The sequence below is a fragment of the Rhineura floridana genome, chromosome 18 (assembly GCF_030035675.1).
Source record: "Rhineura floridana isolate rRhiFlo1 chromosome 18, rRhiFlo1.hap2, whole genome shotgun sequence".
NCBI lineage: Eukaryota > Metazoa > Chordata > Lepidosauria > Squamata > Rhineuridae > Rhineura > Rhineura floridana.
The window spans coordinates 2,794,817-2,822,391 of NC_084497.1; the positions used below are offsets into that span (position 1 = coordinate 2,794,817).

General features: G+C 47.5%; 1 protein-coding gene across 6 annotated transcripts; it reads right to left on the reverse strand.

Annotated features, from left to right (window-relative positions):
* Positions 1-8,639: 8,639 nt before the first annotated feature.
* TLE5 (TLE family member 5, transcriptional modulator) lies at positions 8,640-21,754 on the reverse strand. Of its 6 annotated transcripts, none has more exons than XM_061602086.1 (8): positions 21,243-21,754; positions 19,732-19,829; positions 17,412-17,475; positions 16,386-16,430; positions 15,640-15,702; positions 14,580-14,684; positions 11,986-12,166; positions 8,640-9,971 (listed from the first exon to the last, which is right to left on the reverse strand). In XM_061602086.1, exons 1-8 carry the CDS (start codon positions 21,267-21,269, stop codon positions 9,961-9,963), a joined length of 594 nt encoding a protein of 197 aa, XP_061458070.1. In that variant the 5' UTR covers positions 21,270-21,754; the 3' UTR covers positions 8,640-9,960. The 6 variants fall into 6 exon arrangements, with proteins under 6 accessions (XP_061458070.1, XP_061458072.1, XP_061458068.1 ...); XM_061602088.1 differs by having other exon boundaries at positions 8,640-12,166; positions 21,243-21,566; positions 21,598-21,689; XM_061602084.1 differs by having other exon boundaries at positions 8,640-12,163.
* Between the last annotated feature and the right edge of the window lie 5,821 nt (positions 21,755-27,575).

Below are 27,575 nucleotides of genomic sequence, written 5' to 3' on the forward strand. Positions count from 1 at the left end.
AGTTCAAAGCATCCGGAAGGCTTCAACTGGGGAAGACTGACTACCTGGTGTTCAAAGAATGAGTGGAGAGGGTTTGCATTCATCTTTTTTTTTTAGGAGGGGATTAATTTGGAGTTGAGGGGGAATGAGAATGGCCACCACTTTCCCAAGACTCAGTCAGTTCATTAAAAAAGCAGATTTTTTAAGTTCATAGGGGCAGGAGACTGTGATTCATTTTATTTTATTATTGCATTTATACCCCACCTTTCCTTGGAGGTTGGGTGTACATGGTTCCCTCCCCCCCTCCATTTTATCCTCACAACAAGTAGGTTAGGCAAAAAAATCCCCCCCTACAGCATTCAGCCTCTTTAACCCAACTCTTTGGGGTCAAATGCCTTCATGAAATAAATAACCACTTCTCTGCAACAAACAAACAAATAATATTTTTTTTTAAAAGAGAGTGATATTCCATCCAGGTCCTACTCAAGAGTAGACCCATTGAAGTAAATAGAGATAGCTAACTTAGGGGCATTCATTTTGATGGGTCTACTCTGAGTTGAATACAACCCAAAGCTTTCACCACCAGCCCTCCCTTCCAAACTTTATCCTACATAGCGTCTATTCTGAATTTATTTATTTATTTTTTAAAATAGCAATAAATACTTTATTAACATATTACTATGCTAGTGGACTAGCAAATTCCGTTCCACCTTAAATGGTTTTTTCAAGCTTCTGTTGCTGTAGGCTGCCGCTGATTGGCTACAGCGAGGCAGGAGAGGTAGCCAATCAGTGATGCCGTATCCCACATGGGTCTATGGCGTCAGAGGTTGGGGAGGCTAATCAGGAGGCAGAGAAGCTGGAGACTTGAACAGGAGGGAGAGGGGCAGGGCAGGGTGGAGGGGGTTGTGCTGTGGTGCATTCTGGGTAGTGTAGTCTCTTCCCTCTCCCAGTGCAAGAATTTGTATTGGATTTTGTTTTGGGGGAATGCAGACCTTCCCCACTGGAGCAAGTTAGACTTTGAACAGGATAGGGAGCATAATAAGACATTCTTTCCCCTTCCGTCTCTTTTCTCTGTGTTTGCATTTATTTAGTTTTTTGAAATTATATATATAGTCTTTGCAAACAGAGAACAGCACATCATCAAGGCAGCCTTGAGGCAAACTCCTATCTTTATGTTTGCATTCACGTGCATGCCTAATCAGAAGTAAATGTGAGATATAGAATTATTTTATTTAAAAAATTAAACCACTACAGGTGACACATAACACTTGTTCTGCACTTGTGTAAGAAATCGTTCTTTCAGTGTGGCAGCGCCTACACTTTGGAACTCCCTGCGTGTTGACGTCAGGCAGGCTGATGCCTTTGCTGTATTCCCCACAACCTCCTGAGACAGCCTGTTCCATTGCTGAACAGCTCTTCCCATGAGGAAGATTCCTCTAATGTAGTGGAGACTGGTTGCTCTGATGTCAGTGGGGCAGTGAATCCGTTCCCGGTTTTAGTGTGAATGTCCAAGGAGCTGGCCAAGGTGCTGAAACCACTGGCAGCTACAATGTCAGTGGGGCAGTCAATCCTCTCTGTGTTTTGGTCTGAATGTTTGAGGAGCTGTCCAGGATTCTGAAGCCGAATAAGCTTCAGTACCTCAGACAGCTCCGTGAAAGTTTGGACTAAAACCTGGCATGGATTCACTGCCCCACTGACATCAGAGCCGCCAGCCCTAACGTTTAGGTGAAATCTGCTCTCTTGCCACTCCTACCCACTTGGTACCAGTCCAGCCCTCAGGAGCATCAGAGGACAGGCCTGCTTTTGTCTGCTGTCAATGGGCCTCACTTCCAAGTAAGTGGAGATACGAGATAACAGCCATACAATGTGCAACCCTTTGCGTTTCCTTTAGAAAGAAACCTGCCCCGCATTCAGTGAGGCTTTCCTCCCCAGAAAGCGGGCCATAGCTAACTAAGTTGCACTCAAAGTAGGCCTATTAAAATGAATGGACTTGAGGTCGCCGTGCCCATTAATTCAGTAGGAGCCTTTGTTGACCTTTGGGCTCTTACTGAAGACCTTCCTCTTTCAACAAGCCTTTTAAGCAGAGACCTTATCCCAATCTGTGTCTGTGCTGGAACTCTTTTTTTAAAGTTTATTTTTAAAAAAAGATGTTTTGTTTCAAAGATGTTTTAAAGATGTTGCATTTTTAAGATGTTTGTTAGATATTTTTAGTGTTTGCCGCCCGTGGCTCCTTAAGAGAGGAAGGGTGGGATATAAATTAAATAAATAAATAATTTTGACAAGTGTCAAACGTTTGGGGGAAGATCTGTAGCTCTGCAGATGTCCCTGGACTACTGCAGATGTCCCTGGACTACAACTCCCATAATCCCTGGCCACGGGGGAGAGTCCAGCAACATCTGGAGGGCAGCCCAGCCTCTGGTTCCTCATGAGTCAATGTCATTCATCTCAATGGGAGTTACTCTGATGGAAGGATCTGTCCCTGTTGGCCCTCTCAGCCTTGAATTCGGTTCTCCACATCTCTGCAGCAATTTGCTATTTTTTAAAAAATCCTAATGAAAATTCTTCAGCTTTTTAGTGCAGATTTCTCCTGATAAGCGCATTTATCTGCCTTACATGTTTCCCCAAGCAATTTCTCCTAACAGAAGGCATTGCTGTGTGTTGTTTTTCACTAATATGCTTGTTTTCGTGCACCCTTTCCCCTGATAGATGCATTTCGGTAAATGTTTCCCTTGATATGTGCAAACTGCTGCAGAGCTGAATTTAAGATTGACAAAATGAGAGGACCAGAACTGACAGATCGCTCCATCCCTGCTCAGAGGTAAGTCTGCAATTGGGACTGTAGCCTTCATTGTCAAGACACATTTGGGCAAATTATTTTATTTTATTTTATTGTAGCTCTTTGTAGACTTCTTCATCACCAAAGCTTCTAAGCGGTATTGCATAAGAGTTACAAAAAGCATTCAGTGGATAAAATGAATGAATATCTAATCATAAAAAAATGAAATAAGGGCAAAAGTATAATGCAATTGGGTTGGTGATTTTTTGCATTTGTTGTTTTTTAAATATATATATATATATAATTTATTTATACACTGCTTGTGTAGTGGTTAGAGTGTTGGACTATGACCTGGGAGACCAGGGTTCGAATCCCCACACAGCCATGAAGCTCACTGGGTGACCTTGGGCCAGTCACTGCCTCTCAGCCTCAGAGGAAGGCAATGGCAAACCACCTCTGAATACCACTTACCATGAAAACCCTCTTCATAGAGTTGCCGTAAGTCGGAATCGACTTGAAAGCAGTCCATTTCATTTTGATGCAAAAACAGTCTCCTCAGCGGTTTACAAATATAAAAACCAACTACACAAATGTGGAATAATGCTTGTTTGTTTTTTGGTATAAGCTTGTTTTTGGAAGGTGGGAAATAAAAGAGAGAGACATTAATGGGTTGTATTCCACTAAGCCTACAAGCCAATACACACTTACATGGGAGTAAGTCCCATTGAACCCAACGGAGCTTATTTCCGAGTAGACATGTATTGGATTGCAGTCTAAGTCCAGTTCAGAGTAGACCCACTGAAATTAATGTGCCTAAATTCATCGTGTCCATTAACTTCAGTGGGTCTACTCTACATAAGGCTAGCGGTGGATACCACCCAATGTGTTTTAATGGAGTTTATGGCAAAGAAAACCAATCAGACCCCAAAAGCAAAAGAAACCTCGAACTGGGGGCGGAATCCAAAACTTGACAATACTTTTATTCATTGTATTATTCTTTGTTCATAAGTTTCTGATTTGCGAGAATCCGCTTTGGGAGGACGAGTTTTGGAGAAGGGGAGAAAAGGGTGCATAAAAGTCCTTTCAATATATACACATTTCCAGAGGGGGCTGATGTGCAAAATAAAGACATACATAAGTAAATCATCCAAGAGCCCAGGGTGGCATTGAGGAGCCGCAAGCTGGGAGCCAAATGTGGCCCCCAGAGCTCCTCTCTGTCCAGGCCACACCCTCTCTGTCCAGGCCACACCCACTCTGTCCAGGCCACACCCCTCACTAGTGCTGCTTTGCACCCTCCTAGGCCTTACTACCGAGCTGGGAATGTATCCTTGAACTCTGCTCATGCCTTTCATTTTCCTGGATGGAGGACACAGCAGGGGCTGCGAGGGGACAGAAAAGCTGCCCTACTGTACAACAGTCAAATTTGCATGCATTGCTCTGCCCACTTTTGCCTCTGGCTCTGCCCACCCTTGGCATGTGGCCCCTGGAAGCTTGTCCAGAAGGGAACGTGGCCCTCGGGTGGCAAAAATCCAAAAACCCTCCTTCCTGCCCCCCCCCGTTTAAATAAATAACATAACAGCATCAGTCAAACTGTCACTAAATAGGGACAGTGAGTGTGTGCCTCCTCCAAAACTGGATGGCAGGAAAACAGGGAGGTGGTTTGTGGTTTTTTTTGGGGGGGGGGTGAAATCTGGCTTGATGCTGAAACTCCCAAAAGCTAGCCAGACGGTTAATAATGAATAGGTCGGCATGATGGACGAGGAAGAGATCCGCAGCAGCAACAAACTACATTTCCCACAAATCCTTGCGTGGCTAGTTAAACCCCTCTCCCCCCCCTCGGTGCTGTCAATCAAAGTAACGTGGGGTCCCTATTCTTCCCATCTCCTGAGTGGTTGGCTGCTATAATTGCAACCCATTGATCTAACCCAGGCAAGGTTTTATGCTGGCAATCAATCAAGCATTAGGGAGAGAGAGAAAAGGGGAGGGTGAGGGAGAATGTGTGTGTGTGGGGGAGAGACGATGGCTTTTCTCTCCAGCGTTAGGAACAGTCAGGAATCAGGATTGCCATTATAAGCCAAATCTTTCCAAGGCTCCCCACCAGCAAAAGCTTTCTTCCAGAGAACCTGCTTCCAAAATTCCAAAAGTTCTCCACCAGGGCAAAATAGCAGACCAGGCATGGAGAGAACAACAAGAGACCCCACGCCAGGGCCTCTGAGCATGTGCAAAGCAATTTCACATCTCCTTCGAAAGTGATGAGGGGGAAAGAGGTGCAGGGACTCTTTGCACCTTTCAGAGGAGTGTGGCCCGTTTTACACAGCTCAAAGAGGTGCAGGAGGCACTGTAGCATTGGAGGTGAAATTCGATTCAGTTCACCTTTCAAGCCGAATCTATGAAATGTGCACTTTCCAAAACTACATGAGAACCGAAACAGAGACATCCTTGGAAATTCACACTTATCCATATTTGGCAATGCAATTCTGCAGCCAAACAGTGTTTACAAAAATGCATAGATTAGGGGGCAAGCGTGCCTGAAAAAGATTATATTACTGAAAAGAATACGCAAAAATGCATCCTCTTAGGAGAACTGGCTTGCAATCATGTGCACATTTCTCAAAACTGTAAAGAAAGGTATACTCATGGGGAGAAATTCACATTAAAATGCTGAAGAACGTTCACGAGGATTTATTTTTAATTTTTTTTAATTTTTTTTAAAAAGCAAATTGCTACAGCAATGTGGAGAACTGAATTTAAGACCGGAAGACTGAGAAACTGAAGAGGACTGAACTGTATCCGCTGTCAGAGGCAGTAAGTTGCTGGGAATCACGATTGGGCAACGTTGCGCTCGGATCCTGCTTGTGGGCTTCCCATTGGGGGCATCTGGTTGGACACTGTGTGGACAGTCCACCTAGACAGTCTGATCCAACAGCCAGGCACTTCTTACATTCTTGTAAGCCTAAACAAGAAAAGCACATTGACACACGCCCTAAAACAAATCTCAGACATCTCCCCAGAACCAAGCAAAAACATTCCCCCCCCCATGCCAAACAACCACTAAACCCTGGGTCAGGAAACTCAAGCCCTGGTTGAATGTGAACCAGAAAAATCTCTCTCACACCCCCACACACACATGCACACCCTAAAAGACAAAGAAAGCGAAGTCTATGGACAGAGGGCCAGGGGGCTCATCTGGCACTGAGGGAGGTCACTATGGTACCCCCGGGCACCATGTTGGGGAGCCTGGCACTAAATAAATACCGGTCATATAGATATGAATCAGAGGAAGGGCTTTCGCGGAGGATGTTTTCCTCACAGGCATTCAGCCCCAGCGCCTATCAGAAGCAATTGGCGCATCTCGGCTGTGTGTACGATCAGATGTTTGCGAATTTATGTGATCAGAATGTCACGGAGGGAGGTGGGGGCAGGAAGAGGCTGCAGATTATCACTGGGATGTTTGGGGGCCGCTCTGTCCATGCTCAGAGACCCTCTTAGCCTTTTCAAGGGCGCATGGCCAGAAAAGGGGCGGGGCTAAATGGGCATGGTTAAAAAGGAGGCTGGGTAGGGCTAAGAGACCGAGGCCAATCATATATGGCCAATCATATCTGCACCGGCTTTTACCCACCTGCCTTCCAAGGTTAATTTGCCTCTTTCCCAAATTGATCAGTGTTACCAGGAGTGTGTGTATATGTGGGGGGGGGGGGTCAGGGGAAGGATTACCACTCCTCTTGAAATATTGTAGAAACCAGATGCACCTGTCCCTGGCGCGCCCCCAACCAGCTGCACAGGCTAAATAATTAATGCATCACATTCCATCCTAATCTTTTATTAATCACGTTATTTGCTTTTTTTCTTTTTCGTCCAAATTGTGGCAGCTCTAATCTAAGAGGGGGCTGCGTGTTTGTTGCTGCTGCAACAAGAGCTCAAATCTGCTTTAAAGGTCTAATGCAGGACAGGGGTGTAGTCGTCCAGGGTCTCAGGGGTGTGTGTGTCTCAGACCCCTTACTTTTTTGGGAGCAGGTGTCCCTATGTTTCACGCGTCCTATGAGCCAATTACTAAAACTCCAGATTCTGGGTTGAATCCAACTTGGCTCTGCTTAAAGTAGACCCATAGAAATTAATCATGCCAATTACTTTTGGTGGGTCTACTCTGACTAACATTTATTATTAGTATTAGTATTATTGATGATGGTGGTGATAATGATGATGATGATGTCCCACCCTTCCTGCCAGTAGGAACCCAGGGCAGCAAACAAAACACTTAAAACGCTATAAAACATCAGAAAAGCAGACATTAAAATATATTAAAACAAAACATCTTTAAAAACACATTAAAGCAAAACATCTTTAAAAACCTCTTTAAAAGCAATTCCAGCACAGACGCAGACTGGGATAAGGTCTCTACTTAAAAGGCTTGTTGAAAGAGGAAGGTTTTCAGTAGGCGCCAAAAGCATAACAGAGATGGCGCCTGTCTAATATTTAAGGGGAGGGAATAACAAAAAGTCGGTGCCACCACACTAAAGGTCCACTTCCTGTGTTGTGCAGAATGGACCTCCTGATGAGATGGTATTTGCAGAAGGCCCTCACCTGCAGAGCGCAGTGATCGGCTGGGTATATAAGGGGTAAGACAATCTTTTATATACCCTTCGCCAGGATCCTGCCTGGCCCTGCCCGTTATGCCCCCTTCCCTACTAGATTTTTATAGCATCGCCAAACGTTCACTGGGCCTGCGTTAGCTGTGCCATTAACAATTACTATCATCGCACTCAAGAGTGAAGCCTTTCACAGCTAGAAAAGAAATTCCACGCACAGCGCCTGCCAATTGTAGCGGACAGGGGCAGCGGTTGAAAAAGCGCAGAGCTGCGCAGGCCGGCCCAAACGTTGGCAACCTTCATCCCATTTAGACTCTGGAAACTGAAACAAATCTGGCAGGATGAAATCCTTTGCTGTCAGGAAGTGGCAAGGGGGATATTTGCAGCTCAGTTAAAAATAAATAAATGCTGTTTTGCCAATACACAGCCTTTGCGGAGCTGGCTACAGGTCTTTTTGAAAGGCTCTGCTCTGGAGCCAGCCGCGGTTGCTTTCAAGCTCATGTTTTCGCTTACGAAGTCTTGAGTGGCGTTTTAATTATTGATGTTTCCCCCTTTTCACTCTCTCTCACACACACATATTCAGCCCTTGAATTAGTGATGTTCTGGGAGCCAAATGGAGTCCTTCCTGGCTGTACAAAACACTCCTGATCCACCTGCAATGGATGTTGGTTCATGGCACAAATTGGAACACAGAACCAGCAAGGGGAAGAAAACAGCAGGGAAGATTTGGCAGATGTAAATCGAACTCTGCAGCTATATTTTACCATTATTTATATGCCACCTTTCCTCCAAGGAGCTCAAGGCTGCATGCACAGTCCTCCCCCTCCTAATTTTACCCTCACAACAACCCTGCAAGGTGCACGAGGGTGAGAAACAACCAGCCCCCAAAGACACCCAGTGAGCTTCATGGCCGAGTGGGGATTTGAACCTTGGTCTCCCAGGTTTTAATCCTATGCTCTAACCACTGCACCACACTGGCAAATTACCTGCTTGATGAAAGAGAAGACAGTCTTAACAGCTTTGTGCAAGAGGCAACTAGCCCAGGACTGAAGAGTTAAGCCGGGGCCTGAGGCTTTAATAGGGCCAGAAGAACTCTCATTGGCCCTCTTGTGTTACCTGTTAGCCAATGAGCTGGAAGCTGCAGTACCACCATTGGCCACTGGGGGAGATCAAGCAGAGCACATAGCAAAACAGTGGCTCCCTCTGGTGGCAACACAGTAAAAGGTCACCCAAAATCTTGATAAATATACTCCAAAGATCAAGACCCCAAAGCGAAATAAAAGAAAAAACAGTCACAGTTTAACCAACCATCTGATTTCTTTATTTGAAAAAGGCACAGCTAAGACATCCTTGATACAGAATTAATTTCTTTCATTTCCTTGTAATATATAGGTCAAGTGATTAATAAACACACAAAGAAAGTAAGATCTCTTTTTCTTTCTTTCTCTAAAGGAATATATACAAACACGAAAATTTCTTTTTTTGTCTTAAAATTTATTTTGTTAAATGGGAGGGGGGAAAGAGTCAAGCTAGCATACAGAAAGATAAGACAAAGTTGCAGTATCCTTTAAAACGAAACATAAAAAGGGGGTTGATAATGTTTCATGTCTCTTCTCTCGCCTCCCAGACCCCCCAAAAATCCCTTCTCCGTTCCCACCACCCAAATTTTCAGACAAGTCATACTGAAAAGGGTGTTGGAAAGATGCCAGATTTACAAGGAGTGTACTTATGCGTGTGTGCGAAGTGGGGGATGGCACAGACAGGGAGGAGCGTGCGAAAAGCGACACCACATCAAACGTCGCTCAGGGGCGGGGACGCGGGATGAATATATTTATATATTTATCGATATATAGATATATATATAAAAAACTTTTTTTTTTAATTCTGTGCTACCTTCAAAACAAGACACATGCAAAAGGTGCTCATAATCTAAAACAGCGTTGGCAGGCAGGGAGTGGTGGCGCAAGGCTAGGAATGGGGGTGTGTGTGTGTATGTGTGACAGAGACACACACGGATTACCACGTGGGAAGGGGGGGTGAAGGAGAAGAGATGGGAAGCCACAGCATGGCTTATATTCAAACCGGAGAGGTTTTACAATACAATAGCCTTGACGGATAATGCACGGTCGGTAGAGGAGTGAGCAAACTCTACGACAGACGCAATTCTCCAGGTGCTCGTTTGTGGAAGCTCAGCCCCACTCCCGAGGCAGAGCTTAGAGCACACGAACCAACCAGAGCACAAGGGCTCGAAAACACTGTCCCCACGCACACAAACCGAAATGCCGCTGGGCAAAACGGAGTGGGTGACAGTGCGTCCCCCCGCAGAGTTAATTCGTTCGCATCCAGTAAAAGAAAATTATGCAGGGGCGGACCCCCCCCCCAAGGGCCCAACAGGGATTAGATCAGCCCACCTTGAGCAAAAAGAAGAGGGAAATAGGGGATTAAGCCAGAGCCGGGGTAACTTTTCCAGCCCGAGGGCCGAATTCCCTTCCGGACAACCTTCTGGGGGCCACGTGTCTCTGATCCTGCCCACCGTTGGCAACAAGTGGGTAGAGCAATGCAAATTTCCCCTTGGTACAGTAGGCTGGTTTCTAGACGCAACTCGTGCATCCTCCTCTTTTATCCTCCGTCTAGGCAAAAAAGGAGCATGATCAGAGGTCAAGGACGCATCTCAGCCAGTCAGAAACACTTCAGAGAAACACTTCCCTATATTAAACAAAAGGGCCGCACGCTCTGAACCAGCTGGACCAATCCAAACCAAAACATGCTTATCTGTCAGGCGAAGGGCCTCCTCTCCTAGTTGGTGGTTAGGGGTTGTCTTCAAGTCAGTCCTACTCAGAGTTGACCCACTGAAATTAAATGACACACCTGATTCCAGTGGGTTGTATTCAGCTGAGCCAGACTCAAGAGTAGACCGACTGAAATCAACAAACCAAAGTGAGTCGTGTCCATCAACTTCGACGGGCCTACTCTGAGTGAAGACTAGCATTGACTACCACCCTAGGAAATAATCATCTTGAGCAAATTTAACATCACACCCGACAGACCAGATTTCCTAATGCACTGTTGTTCAGCTGTGGGTCTCCAGGTACTGTGGGACTACAACTCCCATCAACCCCAGCAGCTTAGCCAATGGCCAAGGAGTTGCAGTAACAATATCTGAGGAGCCAAGGTTGAACAACAGTGTCCTAACAGACTAATGGAGGGGTTGCCAGCCTCTCAGAGCCAGCGGGCACATCATGGAATGCCAAGAAAGTGCCATGGGCATCAGCCACAAAATGGCTGCTGCATGCATGCGTTCGCGTAGGAGAAACTGAGCCCACGCAAACAGGAACTGAGCCGGAAGAGCAAGGATGCTCTCGTACACTGTGGAGTTTTGAGGGGATTATTTACGAAGACCTTTTGAGGGTGCCATGAAAGGTACTGATGGGCACGCAGGTGCCCACGGGCACTGCATTGGTGACCCCTGGAGTTACGTATTTTTATTCTTTGTTAGGCTGCCATCCTAATCCCTTCCCTGAGAGTAAGCCCCATTGGGTTGAATCCCACCAAGTCCTACTCAGTGTAGACCCACTGAAATTAACGGACTTCAGTAAGTGACGCCCTCCAGTTTCAGATGGTTTACTCCGAGGTGGGCTACCGTTGGATAAAACCCATTGTATTCAATAGGATTTACTTTCTGAGTAGGCATGGTTAGGATTGTGCAGTTAGTCCTTAACACAGGGCAGGTCTCTAGGCCAATCAAGTTTTGAAAGCTTTTCCAAAGTCCATCAAATGCCCCAGTGCGAAGGCAATTTGGCAAATAAAACCTTTCTGTTGTCATCGTTGGGCAGCCAGGACCCCAAATCCCCTGCCGAGCGATTGCAAAGCATTTGGACATCTCCTTGCGAATCCCTCCAATTTCTAAAGCGGAGCTGCCCAGACGAACATCCAGCCGTTCTGGACTTTGGAAAAACCCTCGAGGCTGCATGGATCTCCCTCTAATGATTTTTCCAGGAGTTCGGCAGAAAAAAAACAAACACCCTGGTCTCCCTCTCCCTCAAGTGCTCCCAAACCACCTTCCGCTCGGATCTCAGAGCATCACTCAGCAAAGCTGAGCAAGCCTAGGGTAGCCACAGAGCATATACTGTTCCCGTCAACCACTGCATGTGGGCCCTATCAAGAAAAAAAGTTAAAAGAGTTTTGATGCACGCCTTCGTATGCAGAAACTGAATTTGAAGGGGGGGGTCAGGTAGGAAAGGAAGAAGAGGTCAAGCCCTTTCCTCCCTCCCCCCGCCCGGTCACGCACAATTTCCTTGCGATGCAACTGCCAATTGTGCCTTTGGAGATCCCCACTGCTGCAACAGCCGCATGCTAAACTGGCTGGAATTCAAAAAAAGGGGGGGGCGTGAAAATGTTATTGGTGCAGAGGTGGGTGGGTCCAAGTCGCCCACACCCCAACAATGTGGGTCGTGGGGCAGGCTCACTCTCCGTCCCCTGCCAAACACCTTACAGTTCCACCAAACGCTAGCTAAAGTGGATACTGCAACTTTTACCGACCCTTCCCGCCATTCTGTAACCCCCCCCCACATCCCGGATTACCCCCCCCTGGCCAAACCCAGGCCTAATCCGACTTCTCCCCATCGTCATCTTGGTGGGCATCACCATCGTGGCCGTTCTTGTCTTCCTTGGAGAGGTGAGCTTGCGAGCCGAGGGCGGAGAGAGAGAGGAGCCCGGTGCTGGCGCTGACAGCGGGGAGGGAGGGAGGCTGCAAGCCCACCGGTAGCGGGGTCAAGGGCAGGGCAAGAGCTTGGAGCTGGGACAGCTGGTGAGCTTGGAGCTGCTGCTGTAGGGAAACAAGAACACAGAGAAACAGGAGGGGAGGAAAGAGGGGTGAGCGGGATTTGGGAAGGCTTAGGCCTCCCACCCCACTGAAGGCATTTGCAAACCCATCGATCACGTGCGTTTTAGTCGACCAGTTTATTGATTCCATTTGTGTGTGGGATCAAACCAATCTCTCTGAAGTGGGGAGCATGTTCCCCCGCTTTTTAAAGAACCTAGCAGGGAGTTATCAGTTGGTCTGAAAGAACCCCAAAATTTGACATATGTATACTGAAAATGGAAATGGACTGCCATCAAGTCGATTGCGACTTATGGCGACCTTTCGAATAGGGGTTTCAAGGTAAGCGGTATTCAGAGGGGTTTTCACCATTGCCTTCCTCTGAGGCTGAGAGGCAGTGACTGGCCCAAGGTCACCCAGTGAGCTTCACGGCTGTGTGGGGATTCGAACCCTGGTCTCCCAGGTAGTAGTCTAACACCTTAACCATTACACCACACTGGCTCTCTAAGTATACTAAAAAGAAAAATTAACAGAGAACACACACACCCCAAGCATCCAAAAGAGGACTGAGAGTGTTGACCAACTGTCGAAGGGGTGCGGGGGATGAAAAACAAAAGGGCATGGCTGAATGGCTGACTAGAAACCTCTACGCTGCAACGTTTCGTTGCAGCTCCTGCTTGCCGCCTTAAGTTGCTTCAGTCTGTGACAAAAAGGGAGAACAAGCGTCGAATAGCAGCCTCAATTACCAAGGGCCGATTGCAACGCTTGTTCCTCAGTTTCATTTTTAAGCACTGCTCCCGACATCCTTCCTCCCCTTTGCAATGGAGTCCATCCCTCTAGGCAGCCAATGAGAGTCCAAGGGCCCTCCATTGCATCCCCTGAAAGCCCCCCCTACAAGTACATCTGCCCAAGAGTCCTTCCAAAACAAGTCACTAGCTGAGCCCAGGCAGCCTGATATTTTTGCACCCTTGACAATACTCTAGGTCGTCTCAGGGGCTGGGCAGGCCCAGTTCTGCTCCCTCCCAAAATTCTCTCAAGACAGCCCTCGATTCCATCACTCTCCCGTGGGTCAAATTCCGGGAAAGAGCGCCCTATCCACCCACAAGCAGCTATGCCTGCAATTGTGAAAAACAAACAAACCCTGGCCGCTACTGAACAAGAAGCTGTCGTTTGCGCCGAACCTTATGGCTTGGCACATAACTTAAGGCCTCCTCACAAATGAATTAGCAGGGGTTGGACAAGCAGTTGCTGAATCTTGGGTTTTGTTAACACCATTACTGGGCAGAATACACACCCAGGCTTCTCCCTCTAGATGTGCCGGCAGCTGCTCTGGAATTAAAAACATATGTCTTCAGCTGCTGGGCTGTGACCCAACATGGACTGCAACCCGCTAAACGAGGGTGGGAACCAATTCCCGCCCCTCCATTTTTTTGGTTTGTGCTTTAAAAAAGAGAGAGACAGAAATATGGGGAAGAAAAGAGGGGGAATTATGGATGCCCACCAAGGATTCTCAACTTGGGGGTCCATGGGAAACTGCATATCCTCTGGCTCCCTGCTGATGCATCAGGGGGCACAAGAATGCGACAAGAAACCAATCAAAAATTGAGAGCAAGTGCGGTGTCATGGTTAGAGTGCTGGGCTGGAGGGACCTGGGTTCAAATCCCCAGTCAGTGTTGAAGCTCACAGGGTGACCTTGGGTCAGTCTCTCTCTTTCTCTCAGCTTAACCAGCAGGGATGGCTAACCTGCAGCCCTCCAAAGGTTTTCAGGCTGTATCCCCCATCATCCCTGACCACTAAACATTAAACAGGTGATGTCCCTCTAGTTTCCAGCGCCTGCTGAAGACCTTCCTCTTTCAACAAGCCTTTTAAGTAGAGACCTTATTAGTCTGCAACTGTGTTGGAAATTGTTTTTAAATATGTTTTTAAAGATGTTTTGTTTTTAAAGATGTTTTTAAGATGTTTTGTTTTCAAGATGTTTTTAGTATTTTATCACTTGTTTGCTACCCTGGGCTTCTGGGTCAAAGATCGGGATATAAATTTAATAAATAAAGCAAGTAATAAACATTTTTCTAAAAAGAAATCAATCAATTTTAGAAAGGTCAGAAATATCTTATGAGTTGGACTTATAAGCAGGCATCTGAGTATAAAAAAGTTTATTTTTAATAATAATGATTGATTTCTATCCCACCTTTCCACGAAGGAGCTCAAAACAACACACAGGAATTCCCCATCCCCACTTTTTAAAATTATCACAACCCTGAGAGGTAGGCTATGCCGCCCAGATTTATCCACCTAGCTTTGTGGCTAAGTGGGGATTCGAACCAGGGTCTCCCCCAGCCCAATGCTAATTACTACACTACGTTGCCCTTCAGTAGTTGGGAGCACTAACGACGGGGTGGACAGCTTCCCATGCACCCACCGCCCAGTTCCCGTAAGGAGCGCCACGGACCCGGATGATCGAGTTCAGCTCCGGTGCAGTCACTTGCTTGGCTCGCTCGATGGCTCCAAGAACCTGTTGCTGGTGCTGGAGAGGAGAGACAGAAAGGAATATATATACACACATACACATCCCACATATGCTGGGTGGGGGGAAGGAAGAGGTCCAGGCAAAAGGTGGTGAGGTAGGGAGATAGATGAGTGGAATTGCTTTTAAAAACAGCCTTGGAAGCAGTTGACGGTGGTAGAGTTGGAGGAGAGATGAAGTTGACGGTTAAATTTAATACCTGCCCTTCACTGGCAGGTCCCAAGGCGGGTTACAACTATTTAAAAGCCAATATTGAAAGCCGTTAACACTGATTACAGACCCAGGAATCGGGTAGGTAAAAGATGACAGCTACAGCAAGGAAGAGGCCGAATTTTGCCCGGTGCAGAAGAATGCAGACTTCTCCACCTTGTTAAGACCTAGCTGCGTTACGAGCAAAGTTCATCTTCCAAGACTTTCATCTCTGGCTCAGAAATTAAACTGAGCCTCTGCACAACAGCCCTGGGGCATGCAGTGTCCCACGGTGCCCAAATACTCAGCAGAGACATTGGGCATCCTGCAATCTAGCTATCCAAGTGCACCTTGAGGAGGAAGCCCTGGGATGGTTGTGAGCATGCAAGGGGCACTGGGATGTATAGTTCCCAGAACCCCCTACCATCCTGACAGAGTACTTGGGCACCCTGGAAAAGTAAACATCTCAGGGTCACCAGTGCCTGGCACACTGCTATTTGGATAAAGGACTGGAGGCTCACAGAGTGCTAGGCAGAGAAGAAAGGGGTAGGTTGGTCACTGGGCCTTGCCACGCTCCAAATGACGTCCTCGAGTGTACCAAAGTCACCAGGCCCTATTCCCTATCCCGAAAAGCAAGCTGAGCAAAGTTTAGTCCCAAAGGATGCAGCTGGTGTAGAAGGTGGCAGGAACCACCATTGCATTTTCTGCCACCCCCTATCCTCATACCCCCAATTCCCAATGGGGGTGTGTGTGGGGGAAGGGTTACCTCTTGGGAAAGATACGGCAACACTTGAGCACAAATCCCGTTTAACCGCTTGACAATTTCAGCCTGAAATGGAGACAGAAAGAATGCCAAGTGAAAGACTGGCAACACCACGGTGGTGATGAGGGCTGGGGCTGACAGGAGTTGTAGTCCAAACCATCTAGAGGGCACCAGGTTGGGTAAAGGGCTGCCCTGTCACCCTAGCAAGCCAATCTCACAAGCCTCGCCCCCTACCCCATCTGGAATGCAGGGAGAGTACGCACTGGTGCATCTTGCAGGGTTGTTGTAAATGTTTGACATTAGAAGGCTGTCAATCAAAAGTGGGGGGAGTGGCTTATGTGGTGAAAGTGACTAACACAGTTAAGAGCCAGAGAAGGAAGACAACTTGACCATCTTTTTACTGAAAAACGGAGAACTTTTCTTAGGTGTCAGTACAAAAACAAAAAAAACAGTATATTTTAGGACAAAATGTGTCCAATCGTTTTGTTACATATTCTAGGACAAAATGAGTACAAATATTGTTTCTTTTAAGGCAAAATGCATACTTTGTTGCATATTTTAGGACAACATGCGTTCAAAAATTGTGTCTTTAGGACAAAACGCATGCAAAAATTGTGTAGTTTAGGACAAAAACTGTACCCCTCCCCCCAAAATAAGTATTTTAGAACAAAATGTGTAAATGCACTGAAGCTTGGTCGCATGATGACTGAAGGCAAAATGCCATGGGAGATATAAAGCCAGAATCTTACCTGTTTGTGCATTTCAATATTGAGCCCATAGGACATCTCATAGTACTGCAAGGGGGCAGAGAGGCAATGTTAAATCTGAGTAAGGAGATTTGAGACAAATAAATGGTTTATTTTTCAAAGTGATCTGGCTCAAAGTCAGATCTAACAGAATTAATCTGTGCCATAGAGCTGGAGGAGGAAGTGGAGAAGAGTGGCACTCTATCCCACTTCCTCTTTCATCTCTATGTACTTTTCAAGAGAAAGAGAGAAATGAAACCACCCTCATCGCTTCAAGACCAAGTGGGTAGTGAGTGGGAACATGCCCAGAGGCTCCATGGGCACCAGGGGAAGATCTCAAGGGCACCATCACGCCCCACAGATGCCACTGGACCGTGCTCTGTTGTGTCCAGTGTTTTCCATTTCCAAATGACAGATATTTTGGGGACGCTCACGACCAGCAATTTGACATTTCACCATGGCCCCAGTTTAAGTTGTTGATTCGTTTTTAAATGAAAATTGTATTAAGATGAAGCCTTACAACGCAGGCGTCCAGCTACAGAGATGGTACCTGGGGGCCTGAAATGAACTCCAAAGATGCAGACGGAAAGTTTCAAAGACCCCACCCTCTTCCCCTGTAGGAGCCCAGTTCAGGCCCTCGCGCTCCTGAACAGAGGCCAAATGGGAGACAAATCCTCCGTCGCGATTCATGCTGTGGCTCAGTGGTTAGAGCACCTGCTTTGCACGCAGAAGTTCCCAGGTTCAACCCCCAATGGCATCTCCGGGTAGGGCCCGGAATGCCCCGTCCTGAAACCCCGGAGGGCGGCTGCCAGTCAGTACAGGAAATACTGGGCTAGATGGGACCTGAGTCAACGTAAGGGGACAAAGAGGTTCAAGGGCCCTTTGCCTCTCTGTTGGCATGGAGCACAGATGGAGCCCAACAGCTTTGGGTGGCTTCTAAAAGAAGTCACCAGCGAGGGCCTTAACCCCATCCGCCGCCGTCCCTACCATGCCGCCACTCCGGCACCTTGTCGCGAGTGTGAAACCTACCATCACGTAATGGCGTTGCATCTCTGACTTCTCACTTGCAAGTTTATCGCATTCCAACTTCAGGCTGTGGAGGACGATCGGAGGGAAGAGGAAAGAGAGGCAGAGATTGCCAGTAAAGACAACATTAATTTTTGCAGAGATTTGAAAGAACTCAACTGCATTTCCCAGAATTCATATGCTTCTAATCTGAATGTTTTCAGGCGTCGGTTTTGATAAGAGATGTGGGGGAGGGGCAGGAAAAAATTGAAAAAACAACTGCCACCCCCCACACACTTTTCTTGGGGGCGGATTTCAATTTTTTTCCTGAATTTTACTGTGTGTTTTTTTTTCTTTCCTGAGCCTTCATATCTCTAGTTTCGAGGCAGGTTTTATTGACCATGTTCTTGCAGCTCAGGGAGGAAGTGCAGCCCTCCAACTCCTTATTTCTGGCCCTTGGGACACTTCCCAAGAAACCCCACTCCCCAGCCCTGCTCTGCACCCTCACTGAGTGATTCTGGCTGGCTAGAACGCGTCCATGAACTGCGATCCTGCTTCTCGCTTGTCGGGACGGAGTGGTAGATGCGTGCAGAAAATGTTTAACTTTTGCACGGCCTGGGATACAGCCCTGCAGCGCAAAAGGTCGTCAAGAGTCACATCCATTGGAAATGTTCGTGAACATTCCATGTTGACACGCCAAGCTCAGCCTGCTGGCGCCGGAGGCTTCGCAGCCGCAAGAGAAGGGATATGCAGACGGCTTTTTCTGATTTTGTTTTTTGGGGCAGCAGAGAAAATGAAAGAAAGAATCTCCCTAGGTTGGGAATTCCAGAGGCTGGGGGCCACCATGGAAAAGGCTCTGCCCCTGATCGTTCCCAAACTTGCACAACGCAAGAGAACAGGTAAGGCACTCCGAGTAACATATTTACATAATTAAAGGCAAGCATCTAAGTCTCTGCATGATTCCATGTCCTGACCCTTTTTATTGTATTTGTATCTTGCTTTTCCTCCAAACAGCGCACAACCATGTACAGGAACCTCCCATGTCCCTGCCCCCCCGCCTTCATTTTATGTATTTATTTATTTATTATTTGATATATGTCCTGCCCTTCCTCCCAGCAGGAGCCCCTTTGACCCAAATAACAATCCTGTGAAGTAGAGGTTAGGCCCAAGGTCGCCCAGTTTGCGGCTGCGTGCAGACTTGGATGAAACTGTCTGACCCAACACCAAGAGATGCACCAGAGCAACTTTGCCTTCGACAGGAGGTTGCCCGCTGCATCCCCCTGAGTCCCTGTTCCTCCAATCAGGAGGCCTGCTAAGGACAGTGCCTCCGGCAGAAACCAAAGGGAGTGGGTTCTTCGGAGGGCAGAGAATTCTTGATCTTATGAGGAAAACCTTTTGGGATACTAGAACGGATGGCACTCTAGTTTTAAATTTCGGGGAGGGGGGAGAGAGAGCTGGAATCAGCCTGACCTGAATCAAGTTATCTTACTAGCTTCTATCATTAAACCATTACCATTTAACCTAGGGCCCGTGTGAAAAGGTTCCCTGCTTTCATCTGTCCTGAATCTCCCATCGTTCAGCTTTATTGGACGACTCTCGTCCTAGCCTTACGAGAGAGGGGCAGAAACCTCTCCCTATCCACTTTCTCCAAGCCGTGCATAATCTTGGGTACCTCTATCGTGAACCCCACCCCCACCCCTTAAGTCAGCTTTTCTCCAAAACAAAAGCAGGACTCTTCTTACGGAGAAAAAATGGAACCTTCATAGTGAAGTGCAGTCTACCTCCAGATTGCTAAATGCAGGCGGGCAAGGAGTATGGGAGGGCAATGGGCCCTCCACACCCAGCTTGGGGCTTCATGGAGACCCAATGGAACCCCTCCCCACCTTTTCCCTTCACCACCTACGTAGCCACAAAATCGCCATCTATGTAGCCATGAAGGGCTTACATCAGGGGAATACTTTCCAGCCCGAGGGCCGTACCCCCTTCTGGGCAACTTTCCGAGGGCCGTGTGCTGAGGGGTGGGTAGGTGCAGAAGGAAAAGTGGGAGGAGCGACAGGTGTGAACGTCACCGTTGTTTCATCAGGCTAGTTTCGAGATGCACACACTCGCGCGCCCCTCTGTAGCCTCTCTCCGGGCAAGCGCAATCAGAGGCAAAACACACAAGGAGAGGGCGGGGCATGGCCGGTGAGGGGCGTGGCCTGGGGAAAGGGGTGTGGTCTGGGGAAAGTGCTGAAGGAGCATATTTGGTGTCTGCGGCTGAGGTTGACATAAACATTAACAGAATCTTGGCTTGAAAGAGGAGACCAGCGTGGAAGAATCTGGAGTGAGCGGGATCCAAACTTGCCTGTGGTACTGGGCCTGGAGCAGCTGGAATTCATCTTTAATCCGGTCGCAAGAATCTGACGTTGTGAACTTCAACTGCTGGGGGAGGTGCGAAGAACCCTGGAAGATCACAGAAGAAGGGGGGGAAAGCCTCACCCTTATTTTAATAGACCCAGACGTTAGCTAGACCTGCGTGCATTCTACGGCTAGGCTGCCTTCCAAGGAGGCTAGTCCTCAAGCTGGCTTATGAAACCAAACGGAAGGCAAACAGGCCAATTAAAAAGGAAAGGGTGCAATTAAAATATTGCAACTGGGAACCTGCGATCAAGGAGAAGGGAGGTTTGAGAAGCAATCCAGCCTGGAAAATCTGAGACAACTATGAGACATTGAGGTAAAAACAAAAAACTAGCCTCTGCTGAAGAAGAAGAATTATGTGGGGAGGTTAATGGATTGCTCAAGACTGCCTGGGTAGTTGGGTGAAGACCCTGAGTTGTATGTCCTACTCAGAGTAGACCCACTGAAATTAGCAGAACTAAGTTGCGGTCATTCATTTCAATTAGTCTACTCTGAATATGACTAACATTGGATACAAGCCAGTTTCTGAATAGGGCACTTAAAAAAGCCCACTCCTTCTAAGCAGAAACCTAGTAGGGCAGACAGACCATCTCTGTGCTAGGTTTTTCCCTGCAGGGAGTTGCATGGGAGCATTTTAAGGGGGGGGATCACTGAAATGTTAACAGTCCCTACATGCAGACACTCTCTCTTACCCCCATCTCTCTTAAGGCACCTCGGATGCCTCACAGCTCAGGTGCCTCAGCTTGCAACCCCCCCACACATTTCCCCTCTCCTCCTGCCCCCAACTTCCTTGGCCAAATGCCAGCCCCGAGCCTCTGGGCCAAATTTCTGTATCTCCTTGGATGGGTGGGAGGGTGACCTGCACAAGGAAGCTGAGAGTCTCTCCCCCACACACATTCTCACATCTAAGGTGGACAATTTCCCCTGCACATCTCAACCCCCCAACTTCTTTATACCTGATCCCCTCCTCCCTCCCCTCTTTAGACACAATCCCTCTCCCCAAGATTCTCCTTCCCCAGCACCCCAATCCCTTCCTCCCCCCTGCCATCATTACACTCCCATGACCCCAAGATTCTCCTTACAGTGCCCCAATCCCCTTCTCTCCCCCACCCTCCTTACACCCAATGCCCCCAATCCCCTCCCCCAGCACCTTAATCCCCTCCCCCCAGCGCCCCAATTCCTCCCTCCCTCCGCCGTCATTACACCCCCATGACCCCCAATATTCTCCCCCAGGTTCCCCAATCCCCTCCCCCCATCACCCCAATCCCTTCCTCCCCACACCGTCATGACAACCCCATGACCCCCAAGATTCTGCCCCAGCGCCCCAATCCCCTCCCCCAGCGCCCCAATCCCTTCCTCCCCCCGTCATTACACCCCCATGACCCCCAGGATTCTCCCCCGGGTGCCCCAATCCCTTCCTCCCCCTCCCCCCTGCGGCCCCCCCCCTCTCCCCCTTACCGAATGCCGGCTTTGCGGAAACATCATGTCAGGCCCCGATCCGCGCGGCCCTGGCTGCGAGCGCAAACAGCTCCCCTGCAAAGGAGGCCCGGGCGCGGGGGCGCGGCGGAGGGAGCGAGCGAGCGCGCGAGAGGTGCGACGGACTGCAGCCCCTTGGCCTGCGGCTCTTTGCAAGGCAGGCGGCGGCGGCGGCGGGTGCTGCTTTGTGGCGGCTCCTCCTTCTCTTCCCTGCGCTTCGGCAAGCAGCCGGGGGGAATCGAAGCGCCCGGGAGGCCGCCTGGCTGCGCCTGGGCAGGAAGGAAGAGCCCGCTGCTGCTGCTGCTGCTGCTGCTGCTGCTGCTGCTGCTGCCTCCGCCGCTGCCGCCGCTTCTCCGCCGGAGCCCACCCCCGTGGCCTCAGGCCTTGCAGAGCGAGCGAGCGAGCGAGCGCGATCCAGGCGCCTCGCCTTCCCCGGCTATTGTTTAATGGCGGCTGCGGAGGCGCCTCTGCTTTCCTGCGGCTGAGCACCAGCCCCACCTGCTGTTGGGCCCATGCATCTCCAGGCCCCCCTTTCCTCCGCCTCCCCCCAAAAGAACTCCTTTCCCCGCCCCCACTCCCCCCACGGAGGGGGAAAGGGAGCCCGGTGGTAGAGCAAAAGGTCCCCGGTTCGGTTGGAGGCAGACCTTTTGAGTCAGAAGCATGAGGACTAGAATCTGACGTTATATATTAAGGGAAAGGGCTGTAGCTCAGTGGTAGAGCGAGTTCAGAAGAATGAGGACTAGAAACTGTTCATAGTAAAGGCCTTAGCTCAGGGGTAAGTAGGTCCCCTGTTTAATTGAAGCTAGCTCTGAGTCAGAAGCATGAGGACTAGAATGAATCTGACTTGTTATTTAGGGAAAGGGCTGTAGCTCAGTGGTAGAGCGAGTTCAGAAGAATGAGAACTAGAAACTCTTCATAGTAAAGACCATAGCTCAGGGGTAAGTAGGTCCCCCGTGTAATTGAAGCTGGCTCTGAGTCAGAAGGATGACTAGAATCTGACTTGATATTTAGGGAAAGGGCCCTAGCTCAGTAGTAGAGCAGGTTCATTTTGAGCCTGCCAATTGAGTCAGAAGCATGAGGACTAGAAACTGACTCTGTTTATAGTAAAGACCATAGCTCAGTGGTGAAGTAGAAGGTCCCCTGTTTTAATTGAAGCCAGCTCTGAGTCAGAAGCATGAGGACTAGGATCTGACTTGATATTTAGGGAAAGGGTGTTAGCTCAGTGTTAGAGCAAAAGGTCGCCCCTTCAACCAGCCCTTTGCGTCAGAAGCATGAGGCCTAGAATCTAACTTTATATATTTAGGGCAGGGGTTCTTAACCTGTGCCCCAATGGGAGGTGGGTGGTCCGTGAACCACACACACACCAATTTCTAATGCATTAAAATTAACTCTCTATATTTATTTAATAAATAAACCAACCAGACATTTCTTTGCGAGGAAGAGCAGGACATACATTTAATACATGATAAAATAACAAAACAATAATTTATTTAAGAGGGCCCATAGATTTCATCAGATTCTCAGTGGGGTCCGTGAACCCACAAAAGTTAGGAACCATTGATTTATGGGAAGGGCCATAGGACACAGGTTGGAAAATGGCTGCTTTCAGAAGCACTGCTTAGCACTCATTCCACAATCGCAGGGTTGGCACTGGGATCAGTGTGCCACCCCCTCAAAAAAAAACCCTTAATACTGGAATGTTTAGTGCCAGAGAGTTGAGCAACAGTGACAGCGCTCTCCTAACAGATTATCTGTGGGAAACTTTGCTTGATTCAAAGTTTGATCCGGTAAAACACCACAAGTGAAATCTTTGGGGTAGGAGTGTGGGGAAGAGATCTCCAATCCTGTAAGGGCGCTGCTGGATCAGACACACTGAAATTAAACAATGCAGCTAAGATGCGCCTTTGGCCTGATTCTGCCACTCTCTTTTCATGGTCTTTATTTAAACAATTACACCTCAATTACTGGATGTTCGAACAGTGCAGTGTCTGTCCTCAACTAAAGGTGCTTTTAAGCCCCCGACTCCACCTTATCCCTCTTTTGACTGTGAGATGGGGTTGGCAGGAAGATCTCTCGTTAATTCAACCTCCCCTCGTTTGGTATTGAATTTAACTGATTTCTTTAGGCCCGGCCTGTGAAAGGGTTAATGGCCAGGCTTGCCTTAACAAGGTCCTAACAAGAGGAATCGCTTTGTTCCTAAAAGGGAGAGTGGAAGGGATCTGCCAAAAATAAATCCGTTTTAATTAAGAGTGTTTGTAAATTATTCAGCATTTTATATATATATATATAAAAAAATCCAAACCCATCCCTGTGAGTAGAGGGGGACAGGTTGAAAAAACAGGAACTACCTCCATAGTGTCGGATGTGTGTACGCTAAAAATTGTGCCTTATGTACTCAATAAAGTCTCTGAATGATCTTATCCTTTTACCCCTTGGAAACCCACCCCCCATATGAGGGATGGGGGTGGAATTTGATTTGGTTTGCATTTAAAGGCCAACCTATTATGTTTGCGCTTTCCGAAACCTTATGAGGACTGAAACTCAGTGAAATGTATGCTTATCTGAATTTTGCGATACAGTTCCCCGACGAAACAAGGTTTGCCAAAATGCTTATACTAAGGGAAAGGGTTACGTATATTTGTGAAAATAACATACTAAGGTGCATTAGGAGAAGTTGCTTGCAAAAATCTGCACATGAGTCAAAACTGCAGAGAAGAATGTGTTTATTAGGAGAAATTTGCACTAAAATACTGGAGATTTTTCGTGAGGATTTAAAAAAAAACACCAAATGTTCATGAGGACTAAAAAAACCCTGCAAATTGCTGTAGAAACCTGCAGAACTGAATTTCAGATTGGAGTAATGAGGGTGGAAATGGACAGATCTAATGGAAACATCTCATTGACAAATATACAGTTAAAAATGAAACAGTTCCCTTATTATTCATAACAAGGCCCAACCACAAAGTATGCAACCACAATCCCAATAACAGGAAAAGTAACTGACCCCCGGAATTGTTTCATTGCAGATCCCAACCAAAATAGTAGCAGCGGTACTTGTAGTGCCACAATAATAATGATAATAGTTGTTGTTAATAATTATTATGCCTCTTTGAAGTGGATTTTTTTAAAACGTTTTGTTAATAGATTAAAAACCTCTGTTTGGTTAATCTCAGTTACGTTCATATATATTTTTAGGTGATTAACGGAATCCTTATAGGGATTGAAGCTTATATATATATATTTGTTGTTATGTGCCTTCAAGTCGATTACGACTTATGGCGGCCCTATGAATCAGGGACCTCCAAGAGCATCTGTCATGAGCCACCCTGTGAATTATATATATACATATAATTAAAATTTAAAATTAACAAAATTGCTTTTGTATGTGCATATCTTTTAAACTTTTTATATATGCAATTGCTCTCTATATACATTTATTGTGTATTGTAAATTGCTTCAGAATGCCACGTGGGAGTTGATTCATTAAATACATTTTTATTATTATTTCTTCTTTTTCTTCTTAACAACAACGACGATAATAATAAAGAAGTCTGCCACCTTCCAGCAGAGGGCAACAGAGATCAACTCAAGAAAATCTCTTCAAAAGCTTTTGGGGAGGATGGGGTGTGTGTCTTCCACTCTCCCCCTTCCCACCTCTCTCTGCTGTCTCTGCAGCTTAATTAATTAATAATTGCTTGTAAAATACTCCTAGATGCGTAGCTCTAATAATAATAAAAAACCCTCCATGCGCCTAAGTAGCATTTTATTATCAAAGACGGCTAAATAAATAAAGTCTTGGGCTACTCCTATTTAGGAAGAAAGGCAAACCCAGCAGCGTCTTTCATTTTAAAGGGTCCACTTTTGAGAGCTGATGAATGCCTGTGCGTGCTCGGCTGCTGAGGGGGGGGGGCTGTCTGGTGAGCCCACCAGTTAAGAGGTGAAGGTTGTGGAGTGGAGGGAGGGGGCAGAGCCTGTGCCCAAATCTGTCCCACCCTCCGCCTTTCTTATCAGGGACTTGAAATAATTAAACTCCATACATCTTATGTGGCAGGGATCCTCGCTCTCCGCCTCCCCCCCCTTTTAGAATATTTGCATTTCAGGCTGATTAAGCTGTAATTATCAGCCGTTTACTGCCTGAGATGCAAAGAGCATTTTTCACTCCCTGACAGGAAACTGAGAAGCTTTTCCCCCACCACACACACACACTTTCTAGTTCTTGTGGGATTCTCTTCTCCATCTGCAAATTCTTTCTCTTTTTTTTAGCGGTTATGAGCGCAAGGCATGAGCCGACTCTGGCCCGGGGTCCACACTGCACACTGGCCTCAGGGGGTACACATACCCCTCAGTTATGTGAATTTAATGACCCTGGCCTTCCTTACAGGGCTGTTGTAATGGCTGATGAGGGACTAGGAACGTAGGCAGCTGTCTAGTATCAAGGCAGATTATTGGTCCTTCTGGGTCACAGGGATGGTGGAACCTCAGGCCCTCGGCCCTCTCACTGGCCCTGTTTCACACCCTCCTGGTATGTTTCTGCCTGGCTGCGATGTGTCCCGAACTCTGACAAAGCCATTTCCTCACCTGGACGGAGGATACAGAAGCGTGTGCAGAAACTAGCCTGCTTGTACAAAAGGTAAAATTGACATCCGTTGCTTCACCAAGGGGGTAGTCGTCCAGGGTCTCAGGGGGTCTTAGACCCCTCACTTTTTTGGGAGCAGGGTTCCAATGTCTCCAGCATTCCACGAGCCAATCAGCATGAAATGGGAGTGTATTAGCCAGTGAGAGGAGTCTTCTAACATGTTTCCTTGTTCTTCTCAGTAGCTAACACTTTCCCCTTTCATGCTGATTGACTCTTAGGGATGTCTCCAAGGAGCTCATTCTCAACCCAACATCAAAGAAGGGGGGAAGATGTGAGGATGTGACTATAAGGAAGGGACCCTGCACTTCTGAATTTTGCACAAATTATTTTCCAGTCATACTATATGCTTCCGAGCCCAATTCAAAGTACTGGTTTTGGGCTCAGGACCCCGTTATCTTCTGGAACGCCTCTCCCAATATGAACCTCCCCAGACCCTTAGGATTTCTTCTGAGGACCTTCTCCAGCCCCCCCCCCCACACTCTGAGGGAGGCTCGGAGGGTAGTGACAAAGGAGAGGACATTTTCAGGGGTGGCTCCCTGTCTGTGGAATCCCCTCCCCAGTGAGGTCTGCCTGTCGCCTTCATTGACATATCTTCGGCACCAGGTAAACACTTGTTTCCCCCCCCCTGCTTTTGATAGGATAAGGCTGCAATCCAATATGTATCTACTGAGATGCTCCATTTCGTTAAATGCGATTCAGTCCCAGGTAATTGTGTAGCAGATTGCAGCCTAAGATGACATTTTTTGTTCCTATTGTGTTGCCAATGCTTCCTGTGGCTGTACGGGTGGTGATGGTGGTTGTTTTTACTGAGTAATATATTTATTTGTGCTTTTAACAATGTTGCAAGTCGCCTGGAGACCTTCCGGTAGCAATTGACCGACTAACAGAATTTATTTATTTGTTTATTAAATGTATCCCCTGCCCTTCCTCCCAGGAGCCCAGGGCAGCAAACAAAACATTACAAACACTCCACAACATCTTAAAAACAATACTTCAAAATATATTAAAACAAAACGTCTTTAAAAAGCAAAGCTTTAAAAACATCTTAAAAAGCAATTCCAGCAACAGACACAGACTGGGTCTGTTTCAAAGGCCTGCTGAAAAAGGTCTTCGGTATACCACCACCACTAAGAACGTGTCCATGAAACAGCATGTGTTTGAGAACATAACATGCAGCAAGGCATTATATCAGGGAGCACTGCTTTGCAAAGGTGCAAAGCAGGTGTTCTGCCAGGATCATTCCCCATAGCAAATTGGTGGCTAGGTCCCAGTTTAACATGCCCAGTCAACTAAACGTTGATCCAAGCTGTGCACGATACTTCCATCTGAGAGGTTTTGGTTCTTGAAGTAAATGCAACCAGGCCGATCCCCACCACCACCCCAGAAGGCCACAGGGGCCGGGCTAAAGCCTTATAAGGGCTGAGCAACAGGGATGATTCTCCATTGACATTCCTCAGAAAATCCTAAACATTCCTTCCGGGGAACCAGAACTGAAATGCATCCTGGAGAAAGCCCAATGGCACCCTCTGCTGATGAGAGAAAGGGAGGCAGCGAGTGCCATTGTCATCCTTTTCTGTGTAATGTGCATACTGCTAGTAGCCATTGATAAGAGTGTCGGACTGGGACCTGAGAGACCAGGCTTCAAATCCCCACTCGGCCATGAGGCTCACTGGGTGACC

Bases quoted from the DNA above. Each gene is read 5' to 3' on its own strand.
- TLE5 (XM_061602083.1), bottom strand. From the start codon at position 21,269: ATGATGTTTCCGCAAAGCCGGCATTCG. The intron at 19,830-21,242 runs GTAAGGGGGAGA...GTGATCTTCCAG, and splicing joins TTCCGCAAAGCCGGCATTCG to GGTTCTTCGCACCTCCCCCA. The intron at 14,685-15,639 runs GTAACCCTTCCC...TCTCCTCTCCAG, and splicing joins TGCCGTATCTTTCCCAAGAG to CACCAGCAACAGGTTCTTGG.